Raw genomic sequence first — 12,812 nt, 5'->3', positions numbered from 1 at the left:
GGAGAATCCCATGAACAGGGGAGCCTGGCGGGTTGTCGTCCCTGGGGCTGCAGAATTGGACACAGCTGAGTGACTAGCACATACACATGGGGCTGTGGGTGCCTGCCGGTCGGGCTGTTCTTTTGCAGCCGATGTCGTTTATCTAGAGCCGGATCAGGGCAAAGCTGGGCAAGGAGTCCCAGCTCTTAATGGTCTCCAACGCCTCATGCCGCTCCTCTGTGCCATTTACGTGCCCAAGTCAAGCTTGTTTCCCTTTAGAAATCACAGATGGACAGAGGAAATACTACCTTAATTTTCCTTCTGTAGAATACTCTGCACACGAACCTCTGCTCCATTGGCAGACCAAGGGGAAAAATCTGTCAATCGCAGTTACCGGGGGGGCCCTTCAGATGTTGGTGGGAGCCCCCCCGCCGACAGCCAGAAGCACAAACAGCCCTCATCCACTGACCTCACTCTTCTTGGTACACGAACCAAAGTGAAAGGAAAACAGTGAAATACACAGATATGTTCAAGTACAAGCGAAGACAAAAAGAGAAAAGTCGCAAAATAAATTAACTTTTTCTGTTTTGCAAATATTTCCAAGGCACTGAATTTTTCTTTAAGTGTGTAGTCTGTTGATGACCTTCAAAGTCCGTGTAATTGCATAATAGGATTATTCTCAAGAAAGCTCCTGTATTTAGTTTAAAGGCTCATATTATTCAACTCTATTTATATGTACCTCCATATTGCGTATCATTTTGATGTGTTGCATTATAAGAAATTGAGAGACTACAGGAAGAGAGCACAAAGTCTCTTTCACATTTTACAGTATAATCCGTATCCCACAGTCCTCAAGTCTGGAAAGAATATCTGACTTTAGGCAAGGTGCTAGCCCTGAAAACAGAAAATAAATGCATTCAAAATTTACCATTTATTTGATGGAACTTGCACTGGGGGCTTACTGAACCCTATAGAATTATCATGAAATAGAATATTTTTCAGGGTTTGAAATTATTCGCAGTGATGTAGAACAATTATACAATTTCCATGGTCAGAAGAATGAATTAGTCTTATGTGCAGATCTGTTTATATTTATTTTTATTATTTGTATTTCTTTATGTCCCATAATGTTGAAAAAGGTTTAATTTTCAAAAAAGTTCCTACATTTTGAATATTGGACTTTGATTTTAATGGATTAAAATGAGATAATTTCATATTGTTATAATACCAATTCAAGAAATGTAAAAGGCAAGAATTGGGCATACTCATCGCCCCTCTAAAGACCTTTTAGAGGGACACTTAGCGCCCTCTAGTGACCACAGTCCAAGCTATTCAAAAGGAAATTCCCTGCAAAACTTCTGGTTTCCAGCTAGCAAACAAAGCAGTGTAGTTTGTAGTTCTTTGGACAATAGGCTGTTGCTTTCCAAAATTCTTGAGGCAGGATTCTTTTTGTAGCTGTTATAAAGGGTAAAAAGTATCCAGTAGGCAACCCGTGGCTTCTCTGGCTGCTCACTGACAACACGTTCAGAAGGAACATTTCCACTTGTCCCCGGTGGATACTGTAGCTTTCCCAGGTGATGTGCTGATGCCTGCACGGCACAGATCGGAAGCAAACTGAATTCATCTACCTCCTACTTTCCACTCAGCTCAGTGCATTTCAGTAGAATTAAGCAAGTTTTCTTTTCCTGAGAATGAAGTAGGAAAAAAAAAAAAAAAAACTGGCCTGCTCTCTGCACCTTCCGAAAGAGAAAGTTTACTTCTCTTTGCAGAGGGAGAGGGTGTGGTCCAGAGAGGGGGCACGCGCGGAGAGGGTGCCCTGCAGAGGAGGGGGTGCCCTGCAGAGGAGGGGGTGCCCTGAAGAGGAGGGGGTGCCCTGCAGAGGAGGGGCACGATGCAGAGAGGGGCAGCATAGGGAAAAGACAGCCTGATGGGGCTGCCAGAGGGGGGCAGACCCTGTTTGCTTCCCCTGCCTTCAAGTGCGGGCCTAGGACCCAGTTAAGTCAGCAGGTTGCCTGATTACACCCATGCGAATCTAAAAACACTATTCGTGGCAGAGTGCGTGGTTCTGTGGCTTCCTTTCTGATTCCATCTGCGATAGAAATAAATCCGTGAAAGCATAAACAAATTGTTGTTGTTGTTCATTTGCCAAGTCGTATCCGGCTCTTTGCGACCCCATGGACTACAGCACGCCAGGCTCCCCTGTCTTTCATTATCTCCCAGAGGTTACTCAGACTCCTGGCCTTTGAATTGGTGATGCTATCTAACCATCTTGAGCTCTGTCTCCCCCTCTTCTCCTTTTACTCTCAGTCTTTCCGAGCCTCAGAGTCTTTTCCAATGAGTTGGCTCTTCACATTAAGTGGCTAAAGTGTTAGAGCTTCAGCATCAGTCCTTCCAGTGAATAGTCAGGGTTGATTGCCTTTAGGATGGACTGGTTTGATCTCCTTACAGTCCGAGGAACTCTCGAGAGCCTCCTCTAGCACCAGTTTGAAAGCATCAATTCTTTGGCACTCAGCCTTCTTTATGGTCCAGCTCTCACATCAAATTGAGTGACATGGAAAGAAAAGTCGTCTCAGTCTGAGACTAAAACAGCCTTTATAAGCAAGGGGAGCAGCTGTGGACAGCAGGTTTCTCTGTAAATTTCCATTAACTGAGTGACATTATGGTCCAATGTGAATGATCTTTCTTTGAGCAATAGTGTATCATTTCTTTAAGGGATAATTTATAAAATCATTGTAGATTAAGACAAAAATAAACGCTGATGTTCAGTATCATAACTGAGACTGACACATTTTTAAAAAAAACTTTATAAGTATAGCAAGTGTTCAAAATCTAAGTGAATTTCAACAGCCCCGGATAACTTCTTGGGGTGGCTGGGGGGAAGGACTGATGACAGTGACTCGGACACAGAACCCTAGATCTGAGTAGCAGGTGGTGGGTCAGGACAGCCTTACGGTGGACGGTACCTTTTTGAGCCCTCTGGTTATGTGGTGTGGATGCTGGACTGTCTGTGGTGACCAGGGGCAATCTGGTGACGGTAACACTGATACTTGTTTATGCCCCAGTTACATGAATGAAGACCTTGAAATGTGCTTAATGCTTCATAAATTGTATATAGAAGCGTGATCTTTTAAACAGGAAATTTGAATGCTCCTTTAAATGATTGTGTCAAAATAATTATTCTTGTCTCTTTTGTTTTTGCTTTTTTATTAAAAAAAATGTTGTGTCATTTCTTGTCAGATTCCGCATATAGGGGGTCTCATACAAACTGCTGTGCCGCACAGGAGGCTCTGCTCCATGTCACGCGGCAGCCTGGGTGGGGGGCGGGTCTGGGGGAGAGTGAATGCACGTCTGTGTATGGCTGAGTCGCTCTGCTCTGCACCTGAACTATCACAGCATTGTCAATCGGCTATACGCCAATACAAAATAAAAAGTTAAAAAAGAATGTTTACAGCCTTAAGTATTAAATTGACATATTTAGGGTTCCTGATACGGGTATTAATACTCCGGCATTTTTAGAACCATTGGGTAAGAGGCAGAGTTGGCAAAACGTGAGGATACAGGTGATGCTTGTGAAATCGTGTCCACTGAAATCATTGCTCCATCTGGGCCTAAAGAACTGAACTTGACACATGCTTCAGAATGAAGGAAATTGCAGCCTGGTGTTGAGAAGTTGAGGATTTACTGTGTGATAACAATTTCCTTGGTTTAGATTAGTTCAAATCCACCAAGACGCTAAAGAATGCATTAACCACTTAGAGAAACCTGTTGAAACATTAGTTATTTAAATGGAAATTGAATTATTTCTTCATGTGTGGCTGGAGGGCATGCCACATACCGTCTTACCTAATGAAACTGTACTCGTGAGGTCTGCTTCAAGTGGAACAGTGGTCCTTACTGAGTAGACGATGGGTGACCTTGGGGCTAAGAATGCCTTATGCTGTCTGTGTTCTCAGGCAAATCCTCCAATTGACAGAGAAGGAAAACTTCCACTGAGTGATGTAGTTTTCCATTGTGGGGGCTGCTCCAGAGGCCTGATCCTTATCTACAGTCTCAGGCGTGTCCCTGCCAAAAATCCGTGGGACATCCTTCTTGCCGGGCTCTCTTGAATAATCCAAATATTATACATTTTAAGGTTCATGTGTCATCCTAGGAACAATAAATATTCGGCACTTTGGTCCTATTGTTTTGTCCGTAAAGAGTCTGTTTTACGGACTGATCCCAAGCTCTGTGTGTGAGGAATTTGAGTCGCTGAACAGAGGCTTCCTGAATGCTGAGAACCCAGGCAGTGGACCGAGTCCTGTCCTCTCTGTTCCTTAGTGCCCACCGGCGCGCCAGCAATGGACAAGGCACTCATTGACTGGAGGGAGTAAAGCTGGAGAGATGACCGTCACAAAGCACACAAGTGTCTGATTGGGTTCCCTTACTGAAATGAATCGGAAAGCTACTTTATACTTGTTATTTTTCAGTCACTAAGTCTTGTCCGATTCTTTGGCGACCCCATGGACTGTAGCCTCTGTCTCTGGGATTTCCCAGACAAGAATACTAGAGTGGGTAGCCTTTCCCTTACTCCAGGGAATCTTCCCAACCCAGGGATTGAACCCAGATCTCCCAACTTGCAGGCGAATTCTTTACCAGCTGATCCGTGTAGCGTTAGTCGCTCAGTCGTGTCCGACTCTTTGCGACCCCGTGGACTGTAGCCCACCAGGCTCTTCTGGCTGTGAGGATTTTCCAGACAAGGATGCTGGAGTGGGTTGCCATTTCCTTCTCCCGGGGCTTTTCCTGACCCAGGGATTGAACCCAGGTCTCCTGCATTGCAGAAGGATTCTTTACCATCTGAGCTACATGGGAAGCCCTACCCTATTTTTGTGGAAGTTTATAAAATAATTTTGGTCCACACACATATAGAGTTTGATAAGTGAATATCCTGTGCTGCGTGTTATACAGATATTTACAAAAGAAATTGAACATTGCATGTTGCTTATGTAGCTTTCATATTACAGTGTAACATATTTATTGTAACTTTTTTAAAGAAAGAAATATATTAGAACTTTTTATTTAACACTATATTATAAAAATTTTATAACTCAAAGAATAGAACAAATGGTACAATGAACACTCATATAAGTTATGATTGAGGTTTGGCGATTATGTAATTTTATCATTTCACGTTATTTTTCATGAATTATTTTAAATAAGTTGCATAAGTTATTGACTTTTCATCTTCAGTACTTCAGAATGCAGCTGTAAATAGTAAGGCAGTTTTTCTACAAAGCATTATTAAAGCTTTTAATGTAAATTGTTTAAAAATTCTGTAATATGATGCAACAATCATCATATATTTGAATTTCTCTGGCAGCTCCAGAAAAGTTTTCGACCTCAAAGTTGTTGATACCAATATCTAATTGTAGACCAGAATTTAGATTTGGGCTTTGGGCTTCTTAAGTTCCATTTAATCTAGAACTTTTCTCTCCTGCTCCTCACCTGTTTTGTTTTATTTTTCATGGTATTGACTTGCTAAACATACAAAGCAATATATTCTGCATTTTTATAGAATAGTTGAGCAACCTTCATTCTGTTTTATTATTTACTTGTTTATCTATTTATTGTTTTTGAAATTATTATAACTGTTCTGAAAATATAAGTGAACCAAAAGGGAAAGGAGGAAAAACAAACAAACAAACAAAAAAACCCAAAGATCCTCTATTACCATTGTAGTACGTGGCCTACTGATGTTTCTACTTTGCCTTTTTATTTTTAACAAAATGAGTCTGTGATATAATTCTCCATTATAGCCTGACTTTTAACTTATCAGACACCGTACTGTGATTTTCCGTGTCACCAAGTATTCATCTTCTGCATCGTTTTCCTGCAGTCTCTCCAGTAACGATAAGTCTGTCATGGTGTGGATGTCGAATGCAGGGATCAAGCTGTCAGTCGTGAGTGAGTCTTCCATTACGTCTCCAGCTAAGATTCTGGCTCATCATCTCCTTGCTACGCTCATACGTCATTTTTCAGATCTGTGTTGCCCTCACTTCAAGTGTTCTCAACCCTTGACCTTCCCGTGTACATCCCACGCAGAGAAGTTTGTAGGAGAACAAGGATGGGAATTTGATGACTCTTTAGAAAATGGGAAAATGTGGTTTTAGCATAATCACTGACAGTGTTCCTTTTATAGTTACAGTAATTGTAGGTTCTATTTTACACTCTTTTTTCATTTGGAGTAGGGTATGAATGGGCTTCCCAGGTGGCAAGGTGGTAAAGAATCCGCCTGCCAGTGTAGGAGATGCAGGAAACGTGGGTTTGATCCCTGAGTTGGGAAGATTCCCTGGAGTAGGAAGTGGCAACACACTCTGGTGTTCTTGCCTAGAGTATCCCATGGGCAGAGGAGCCTGGTGGGCTACAGTCCACGTGGTTGCAAAGAGCCCGGACACGCAGGATACGAACAGGCTGATGAAGGGTTTTGGTAACTTGATGGTCAGTGGGTCCGTGATGGATAAATACAGAGTGGAAGTGTGCAGTTGATTCACATGGGTGCTGGGGGAGCCACAGCGTGCCTCCTCGGTGCTTACTGTGAACCAAGCGGGCAGAAGATGACCCTGGCTTGAGAGAGTCTCGGAAGGATGACCAAGATTAGCCTCCCATGCAGAGGCTCCCTAAGGTCGTCCTTGAAACAGGCCTGCACGGAGACCGCAGGGTGGTTTTTTCGAAGAAGCGTTGGTGTCCCACTGGAAGGCAGCTCAGTCCTTAGTCTGCCGAGTAATCTCGAGCTGAGTCTGTTTGATGGCAGAGGCTTGGGTGGGCGTGATGGGAGCACCAACTGATATGTCTGTCTTTAGATGACTTCCGCCTAGAACAGTGTTTGGGAAATGGTTTCCGTATTACTGTATTCTAATTAATAGATATGCCTTATGCTGTCAAAAGTCAATTGAAGTTCCCCCCCCCCCTTTTTTTTTTCCTAAGAATTCTGCATTAAATAGAGAATCCTGGGCTGGGAACAGCTCTTATGCTGTTCTAGACATCCAGAATAATTCTCTTGGAAGATAACAGAAATCAGTCAACTTTTGTCCTTAGGAATGAGGAAGATCTGCTGTTTTAATTTTGTAACTGAATTGACAGCTCATTATCTCAAAATGGAATTTTTGTTTCTTCATTTTCTATAGTATATGCACTTTAAAAATAAGACAAAAGGAAACTTATGGGTGGAATCTTCAGGAAATAGATCAAAGAGTATCACTGGGTTTTCTTGTGTAAGTTCCAAGCAAATACATTCGTCTAATAAAATTTTATTAAGTAATAAGATTTGTATATATATATGCAAGAGAGGGAGAGAGCAAAGCAGATGTAAATTACTAAAGCTGGAGGAGCTGGTAAAAAGGATATTAGAAATTCTTTAAGTTATCTTGTAGCTTTTCTCTAAGTTTGACGTTATTTCTTTTTCTTAAAATGTCATGGGTGTGAAGTTGATTTATGATGTCATGTTCATTTCTGCTGTCCAGCAAAGTGGCTCGGTTATACATAGATAGATTCTTTTTCATATTCTTTCCCATGATGGTTTATCCCAGGGCAGTGAGTATAGTTCCTGCTGCTGTACGGTAGGACCTTGCTGTTTATCCATTTTTATATATAATAGCTTGCAAGGTTGCATTTGCTAACTCCAAACACCCAGTCATCCCTCTCCCACCCCCACCCACCCCCTCGGCAACCACAGATCTCTTCTGTGTGCCTGTAGGTCTGTTTCTGTTTCCTCCAGAGCTTCATTTGTGTCATTTTTTATTTCTTTTTTTAAAAATGAATGTGAGCATTTAAAAAAAATTATGGGTGTGTCATTTTTTATATTCCTCACATATGTGACATCCTATGGCATTTGAAGTTTGACATTATTCCTGAATGAAGAGTTAGACGTTTTCACTGTTCACTCTTTGATTGAGTTAGACAAGAACCAAGGAGTTCAGGGCAAGACCCCTCAAGGAAGAATTAGATCTCCGTAAAAATGCTGCTGCTTTTCTGCTGCAGGGAACAAGTGCTGGGCTAGAACCCAGGCTGCAGTGGTGCGGGGGTGATGTGGGGCCAGGCAGAACTTTCTTCCCTGGCTTTTTTTTTTTTTTTTTTAAACACAGTGGTCACCCTACTTAAGGCTGCTCTTTGGAAAATCCATAATAGAATTCTGCTGATCAGGGTGCCACCACTCACATTTTAAAAGTGGATGCTTCTTAGCAGAGTAAAAAACAAGAAATTTCAGTGGAGCTGAAAGAGCGTTTCCCCCCCCCCCCCCCACCCCCCAGCCCTCCTGAATCCTTGTGGAAGCTGCCCAGATAAAACAACTCAGTACTTTGAAATTTTAGGGGAAACACAATTTTAATCAGCCTGCCATCTCATTTATTGTTTGGAGATGAAAAGAGCGGAAATCAGCGTCCCCTCGAAATACAGATGCTGAGCACTGGTCAGGGTCTGATTTTTACACGGAGTGAAACTTCTTACACGTTCTCTTTGCTGCTGCTTTCTTTCTCCTCCTCCGTTCTTTCTTGCTTCCCCTTCTCTCCTTTTCTTTCTTTTCCTTCATGCTTCCTTCCCCTCCTTCTCCTCATCCCTCCCTTCTCCTTTCTTTCCTTCTCCCTCCTCCTCTTCCTCCTCCCATCCCTCCTCCTCCTCGGGCTCCCTTCTCCTGCTGTTGTAAGCCAAGGGGGAAATCGTGGGATCAGTAAAATCTGTAGGCACACGGGCTCATTTCTGGAGCTCTGACACAGGCAGGCCTGAAGTCTGTGTGAAGTCAGCTCAGTGACCGTCTGCCTCTGAGACCGCGCGCTGCGGGATGACTCAGGGTTGGGTCTATTGTGTTCTGCGGGTCCCCTCTAGAGACCACACCTCTTTACTGGCCCAGCTTTCGTGTGGCTCCATTCAAAGCAAAATGTTGTTTCTTCCAGAGAACAAGTAATTTCCTGCAAGTGAGTAATTAAAAGGCCTGAAACCCTCTAAGGAATGTTCAGGCCTGAGTTAGCTGCACTTCCTCCGAGTGGAAAACAGACGTGTGGCCCTGAACTTGCAGCTCGGATTTTAAAACACTTAATGAGGATATGGCATCCTTCTGTAAGGAGGAGTTCTCTCAGGGTCTGCTGTCTGCAGCCTGGACACTTGTCAGAGTGGGGTCAGTTTGATGTTTTCAGCTAGAAAACGTGTGTTATTGTTTAAGTTCTTTGGGTTTTAAGTAAACATTTGAAAATGACCATTTGACGGGTTTATTTTCTTCTTTATTTCTCTTAGTCACTCTCATCCTAGAGGCTTTGTGCTTTCAACCAGTTTCTTGTGCTCAGTCGTGCCCGACTCTTTGTGACCCCATGGACTGTAGCCCGCCAGGCTTCTCCGTCCATGGGATTCTCCAGCCAAGAACACTGGAGTGGGTTGCCATGCCCTCCTCCAGGAGGATCTTCCCGACCCAGGGATCGAACCTGCATTTCCTACATCTCCAGCATCGGCAGGCGGGTTCTTGACTGCTGAGCCACCAGGGAAGCCTGGTTTATTATGGAGCCAATAGCAGTTCTGTATGTTTGGAAGGAGAAAACGAAACTGCTCTGGAACATTCACTCTGAGATGCTGAACCAACGAAGCTTAAAAACCAGCAGGCGAAAGAATGACTGTTATTAAGCATCGTATGGTTAAACATCCTCTCCTATTAGCAAGAAATAAGCACCACCTGCAGAGTTGCCTCTGGGGAGGATGGAGCCGGGAGTGTGAAGCCGGGAGCCGCAGGTCCCGTGTCCCAGGCATGCGGTGGGTCCCAGGAGACGTGGGCCCAGGAGGCCTGCCCCCCGGCTGCAGGGCGCCCTCCACGCCCAGGAGCCCTGGGTGCTCGCCGCCCACGTGAAGGCACGCGGAGTCCTGCCGCATCTGCATCCTGCCCTCCCCGAGTGGCGTGTCACACAGCGGCACACCGGGTCACACCTGCTGTGGCCATCCCAGGCCCAGGCAATTGATGTCTCTTTTTTTTTTTTTAATTAAAAAAAAAAAAATCTCCTGGCTGCATATCATCAAGAAAAACAACATTGTTTTCAGGGTCTCTTATCTCTCCACTCCCAAATATCCTGTTTCTTCGGGCTGGGCAGCCAGGACCAATAGAAACCTCTTCCTGCCATTGGCTGACTTCATTTCCCAGACTTAGCACAATCTCATCCGCTCTAAACAACCTCATCAAAACTACTTTCTGGTCAGAGAGAAGCAATAATTATTATTAACATTTATTAACGATCAATAAACTTGATTGCATTATGGCCAGCACTATTAAGGTAAGGAGAGGGGTCCTTTTCGTTTGACCAAATCTTGTGCTTGTTACTTTTTTCTTTGGTTTCCTTTATCAAGGCAGATAAGTTAGCATTGGGCAACACCCCCACTGCCACAATAGAGGACAACAAGATTTCCTTTGCACTGCCTAGTAAATTTCCTTTTTCCTACTCCAACCATCCGCAAGGCTTAAAAACTTCAAACTCAGAAAAAAGTTGGGGTTTCTAAATTCACGGTTGAGGGCTGTGGATGACTTTTGCAAAAGCTTTTCAGCACGCGTCCGAATTTTCCTATTCTTTTAACTGTCTCTAGCGGTGCCTGGAGGTGCCTCCGCTGGAAGGCAATGGACTTGGCGAGGTTGGAGGGCAGGGTCGGAGGAAAAGATGGGCTTGGAAATGTTGAACTTTCGGATGTTCTCGAAGGCCTCCATAGCATCAGGGATGCCAGCCGGTCCCTGTGGAAGTGAAGCAAGTGGCTGTCTGTCGGTCATGGGACCTGCCAATGTTGCCTTCATTTTGTGGAACCTTCAGGCTGAGCACGGGGCATTCTCATAACTCGCACGGTGGTAATTCGGTGTGTTCGGTTATGTATTTATCTTTAATAAAGTACCTACTTCTCGGAGCACTGTGAGTAGGCTTACTTCCCCGCGATGGTTGCCTTGAGGGAACTGCCTGCCTGTTCTCTGTGCACTGGGGTGTGTGGTCTGATGTGTTGTTTTTCTTGCAGACGTTTCTGGTAAGTAGCACAGAGAGATGAAGGTGGAGGTGAATCTGTGGAGGTGAACATACAAATGTGGCCTATTCTTGGTGGTGAAGCCAATTGGACGCTTAATCGGCAGCATAAGAGTCTACAAAGTGGCCTGTTAACAGTATTTTCAAGGCCAGATTGGTGACATTTGTAGAAATGAGAAAAAATGAGCACCAAAGTCAGATATTTTTTTGGTCTCGTGTCTTTAGTTTTGCCGCATGAAGGTGAAAAGCATTTGGCTGTGTTTTCATCAAGGGTTATAGTTCATTGGAAACTTCATGAATATGGAAGTTGCTCAGAATTGGGCCATGACAATGTTTAAAAATCCTTCTTGATTTGAAATTTGAAATGTTTGTGTGAGAGGATTTAATTAATACTTACTGTATACACTGTGTTTCAGAAGTTCTGTTCAGTCTTTATTTCTCAAGATATGTTTTGTTTTTCAAGGTATGGTCAATAATATATAAAAAATAATCATCAAAGTATGATTCAAAGATTTTAATCTTACAGAGATTTTTCTTTCTTTGGCTATAAGGATTGAAAGTCTCCTGAAATATAATGATGTGGAAAGAAATCTTAAGATCTAGGGTTTGACATGCTCTACTTTCAGCAATATGAGCAGAAATTGTTGGATTTTATAACCTCAAATGCTGCCTTTTTAATTCTTATTTTCACCCTTTTTCATGTCCATATTTCATGGCAGCTGCGTCTAATGTTCTTTGTAAATTTTGAATAGGTTGGGTACAGTTACGTGTGTGTGTTTCAGAAAAATCAGTGTATCAAAGGACATTGAAGAAACAGCCCATCTTTTAGAGTGTGGGGTGTGTTTTGCATATAATACAAATGTGTGATCGTTTAATTTAAAGTATACATTTCTAAGAGATGAAGATATTTTCAAAGCATCAATGTCTTGTGATTTTTCACAATGAATTATGGCAACAGTTACACTTATCCAGGACATTCTGCTTATTTTAACATTTGATTACACTGCATTCTCTGTATATTGTCTGTAGCTTAAGTAAACTTTCAAAATGACTTCGAGTGGACCCTTTTTAATCCTCTGTTAAAATAAAATAGACCCTCTTTATAGGTAACTTCCTTTAAGACATGTTCTGCTAGGCTTCCTGGGTAAAGTAATGAGATGATTTTACAGACTTGTTTATAGAGTGGAAAAAAGGCGGCCCGAGTCTGTTGACTACAGTTTTAATTATGTTAGTGCAAAGCTCAAATTAGCATAGGGAACATTAGGGCGGCCGTGGCTGTCTGTTGGAATTAGGAAACAGTTTGTCAAATGGGCAATTGCCAGTCCCAAATGCTCTCTGCTTTTTGTTGTTTCAGTAAATAAAATCAATTAGTTGATCTGGTATCAGATGCATAGAATTGAGGTTATTCCTCTGTGTCTTGAGTGGATTTCTTTTTTTTTTTTTTTTTTGGCTTGAATAAGAGGCACTTTGAAAAGTTCAGTGTTTCTATCCTGTCTTTATGATCTTCACCCTCACTTTCCCTTCGTATTTTGGAAATGGGAACAAAGTGTTTCCATAGGAATTTTAAAAGAATTTTGGAAAAAAAAATTAAAAAAAAAAAAAAAGAATTTTGGGAGCTTATGTGAATGTGTCCATTTTTCCTTCAAGGTCCGGGAATTTTAAGATCAGATTAAGAGCTCTAATAGAAGCGTATAGAAGCATCAAAACTGCTGCCCTAACATGCAATTCCTGAGTCAGTTTCGGTGCTTCCGGGGCTTCTGAGCCACCTGACAATACTGGGGGGGCCTTAACACCCCCTTCCTGCCTTCTCTACAAAACAGCACTGCCTTT

The 12,812-nt window shown here is 42.8% G+C and overlaps 1 protein-coding gene across 11 annotated transcripts in view; it reads left to right on the top strand.

Annotated features, from left to right (window-relative positions):
• The window catches only part of ERG (ETS transcription factor ERG), a 321,571-nt gene that overhangs the window by 178,876 nt on the left and 129,883 nt on the right, over window positions 1-12,812 (top strand). For 4 of the 11 annotated variants that reach the window (XM_042238507.1, XM_060396521.1, XM_027961778.2 and 1 more), the window contains exon 1: window positions 10,142-10,256. The exons of 2 other annotated variants lie outside the window; for them this stretch is intronic. Coding sequence is in view for 6 of the 9 variants with exons in the window: in XM_060396521.1 (XP_060252504.1) it covers window positions 10,239-10,256 (18 nt within the window). In the remaining 3 variants the exon portion in view is untranslated. Of the gene's footprint in view, window positions 1-10,141; window positions 10,257-10,468; window positions 10,825-10,852; window positions 10,987-12,812 lie in introns of those variants that run through there. 5 more of the 11 variants (XM_042238501.1, XM_027961773.2, XM_027961759.2 and 2 more) reach the window with 3 other exon arrangements.

Source organism: Ovis aries, chromosome 1 (genome assembly GCF_016772045.2).
Source record: "Ovis aries strain OAR_USU_Benz2616 breed Rambouillet chromosome 1, ARS-UI_Ramb_v3.0, whole genome shotgun sequence".
NCBI classification, from domain to species: Eukaryota; Metazoa; Chordata; class Mammalia; order Artiodactyla; family Bovidae; genus Ovis; species Ovis aries.
Note: the sequence above shows the minus strand (reverse complement) of the source record. Positions and strands in the feature narration are given on the sequence as shown.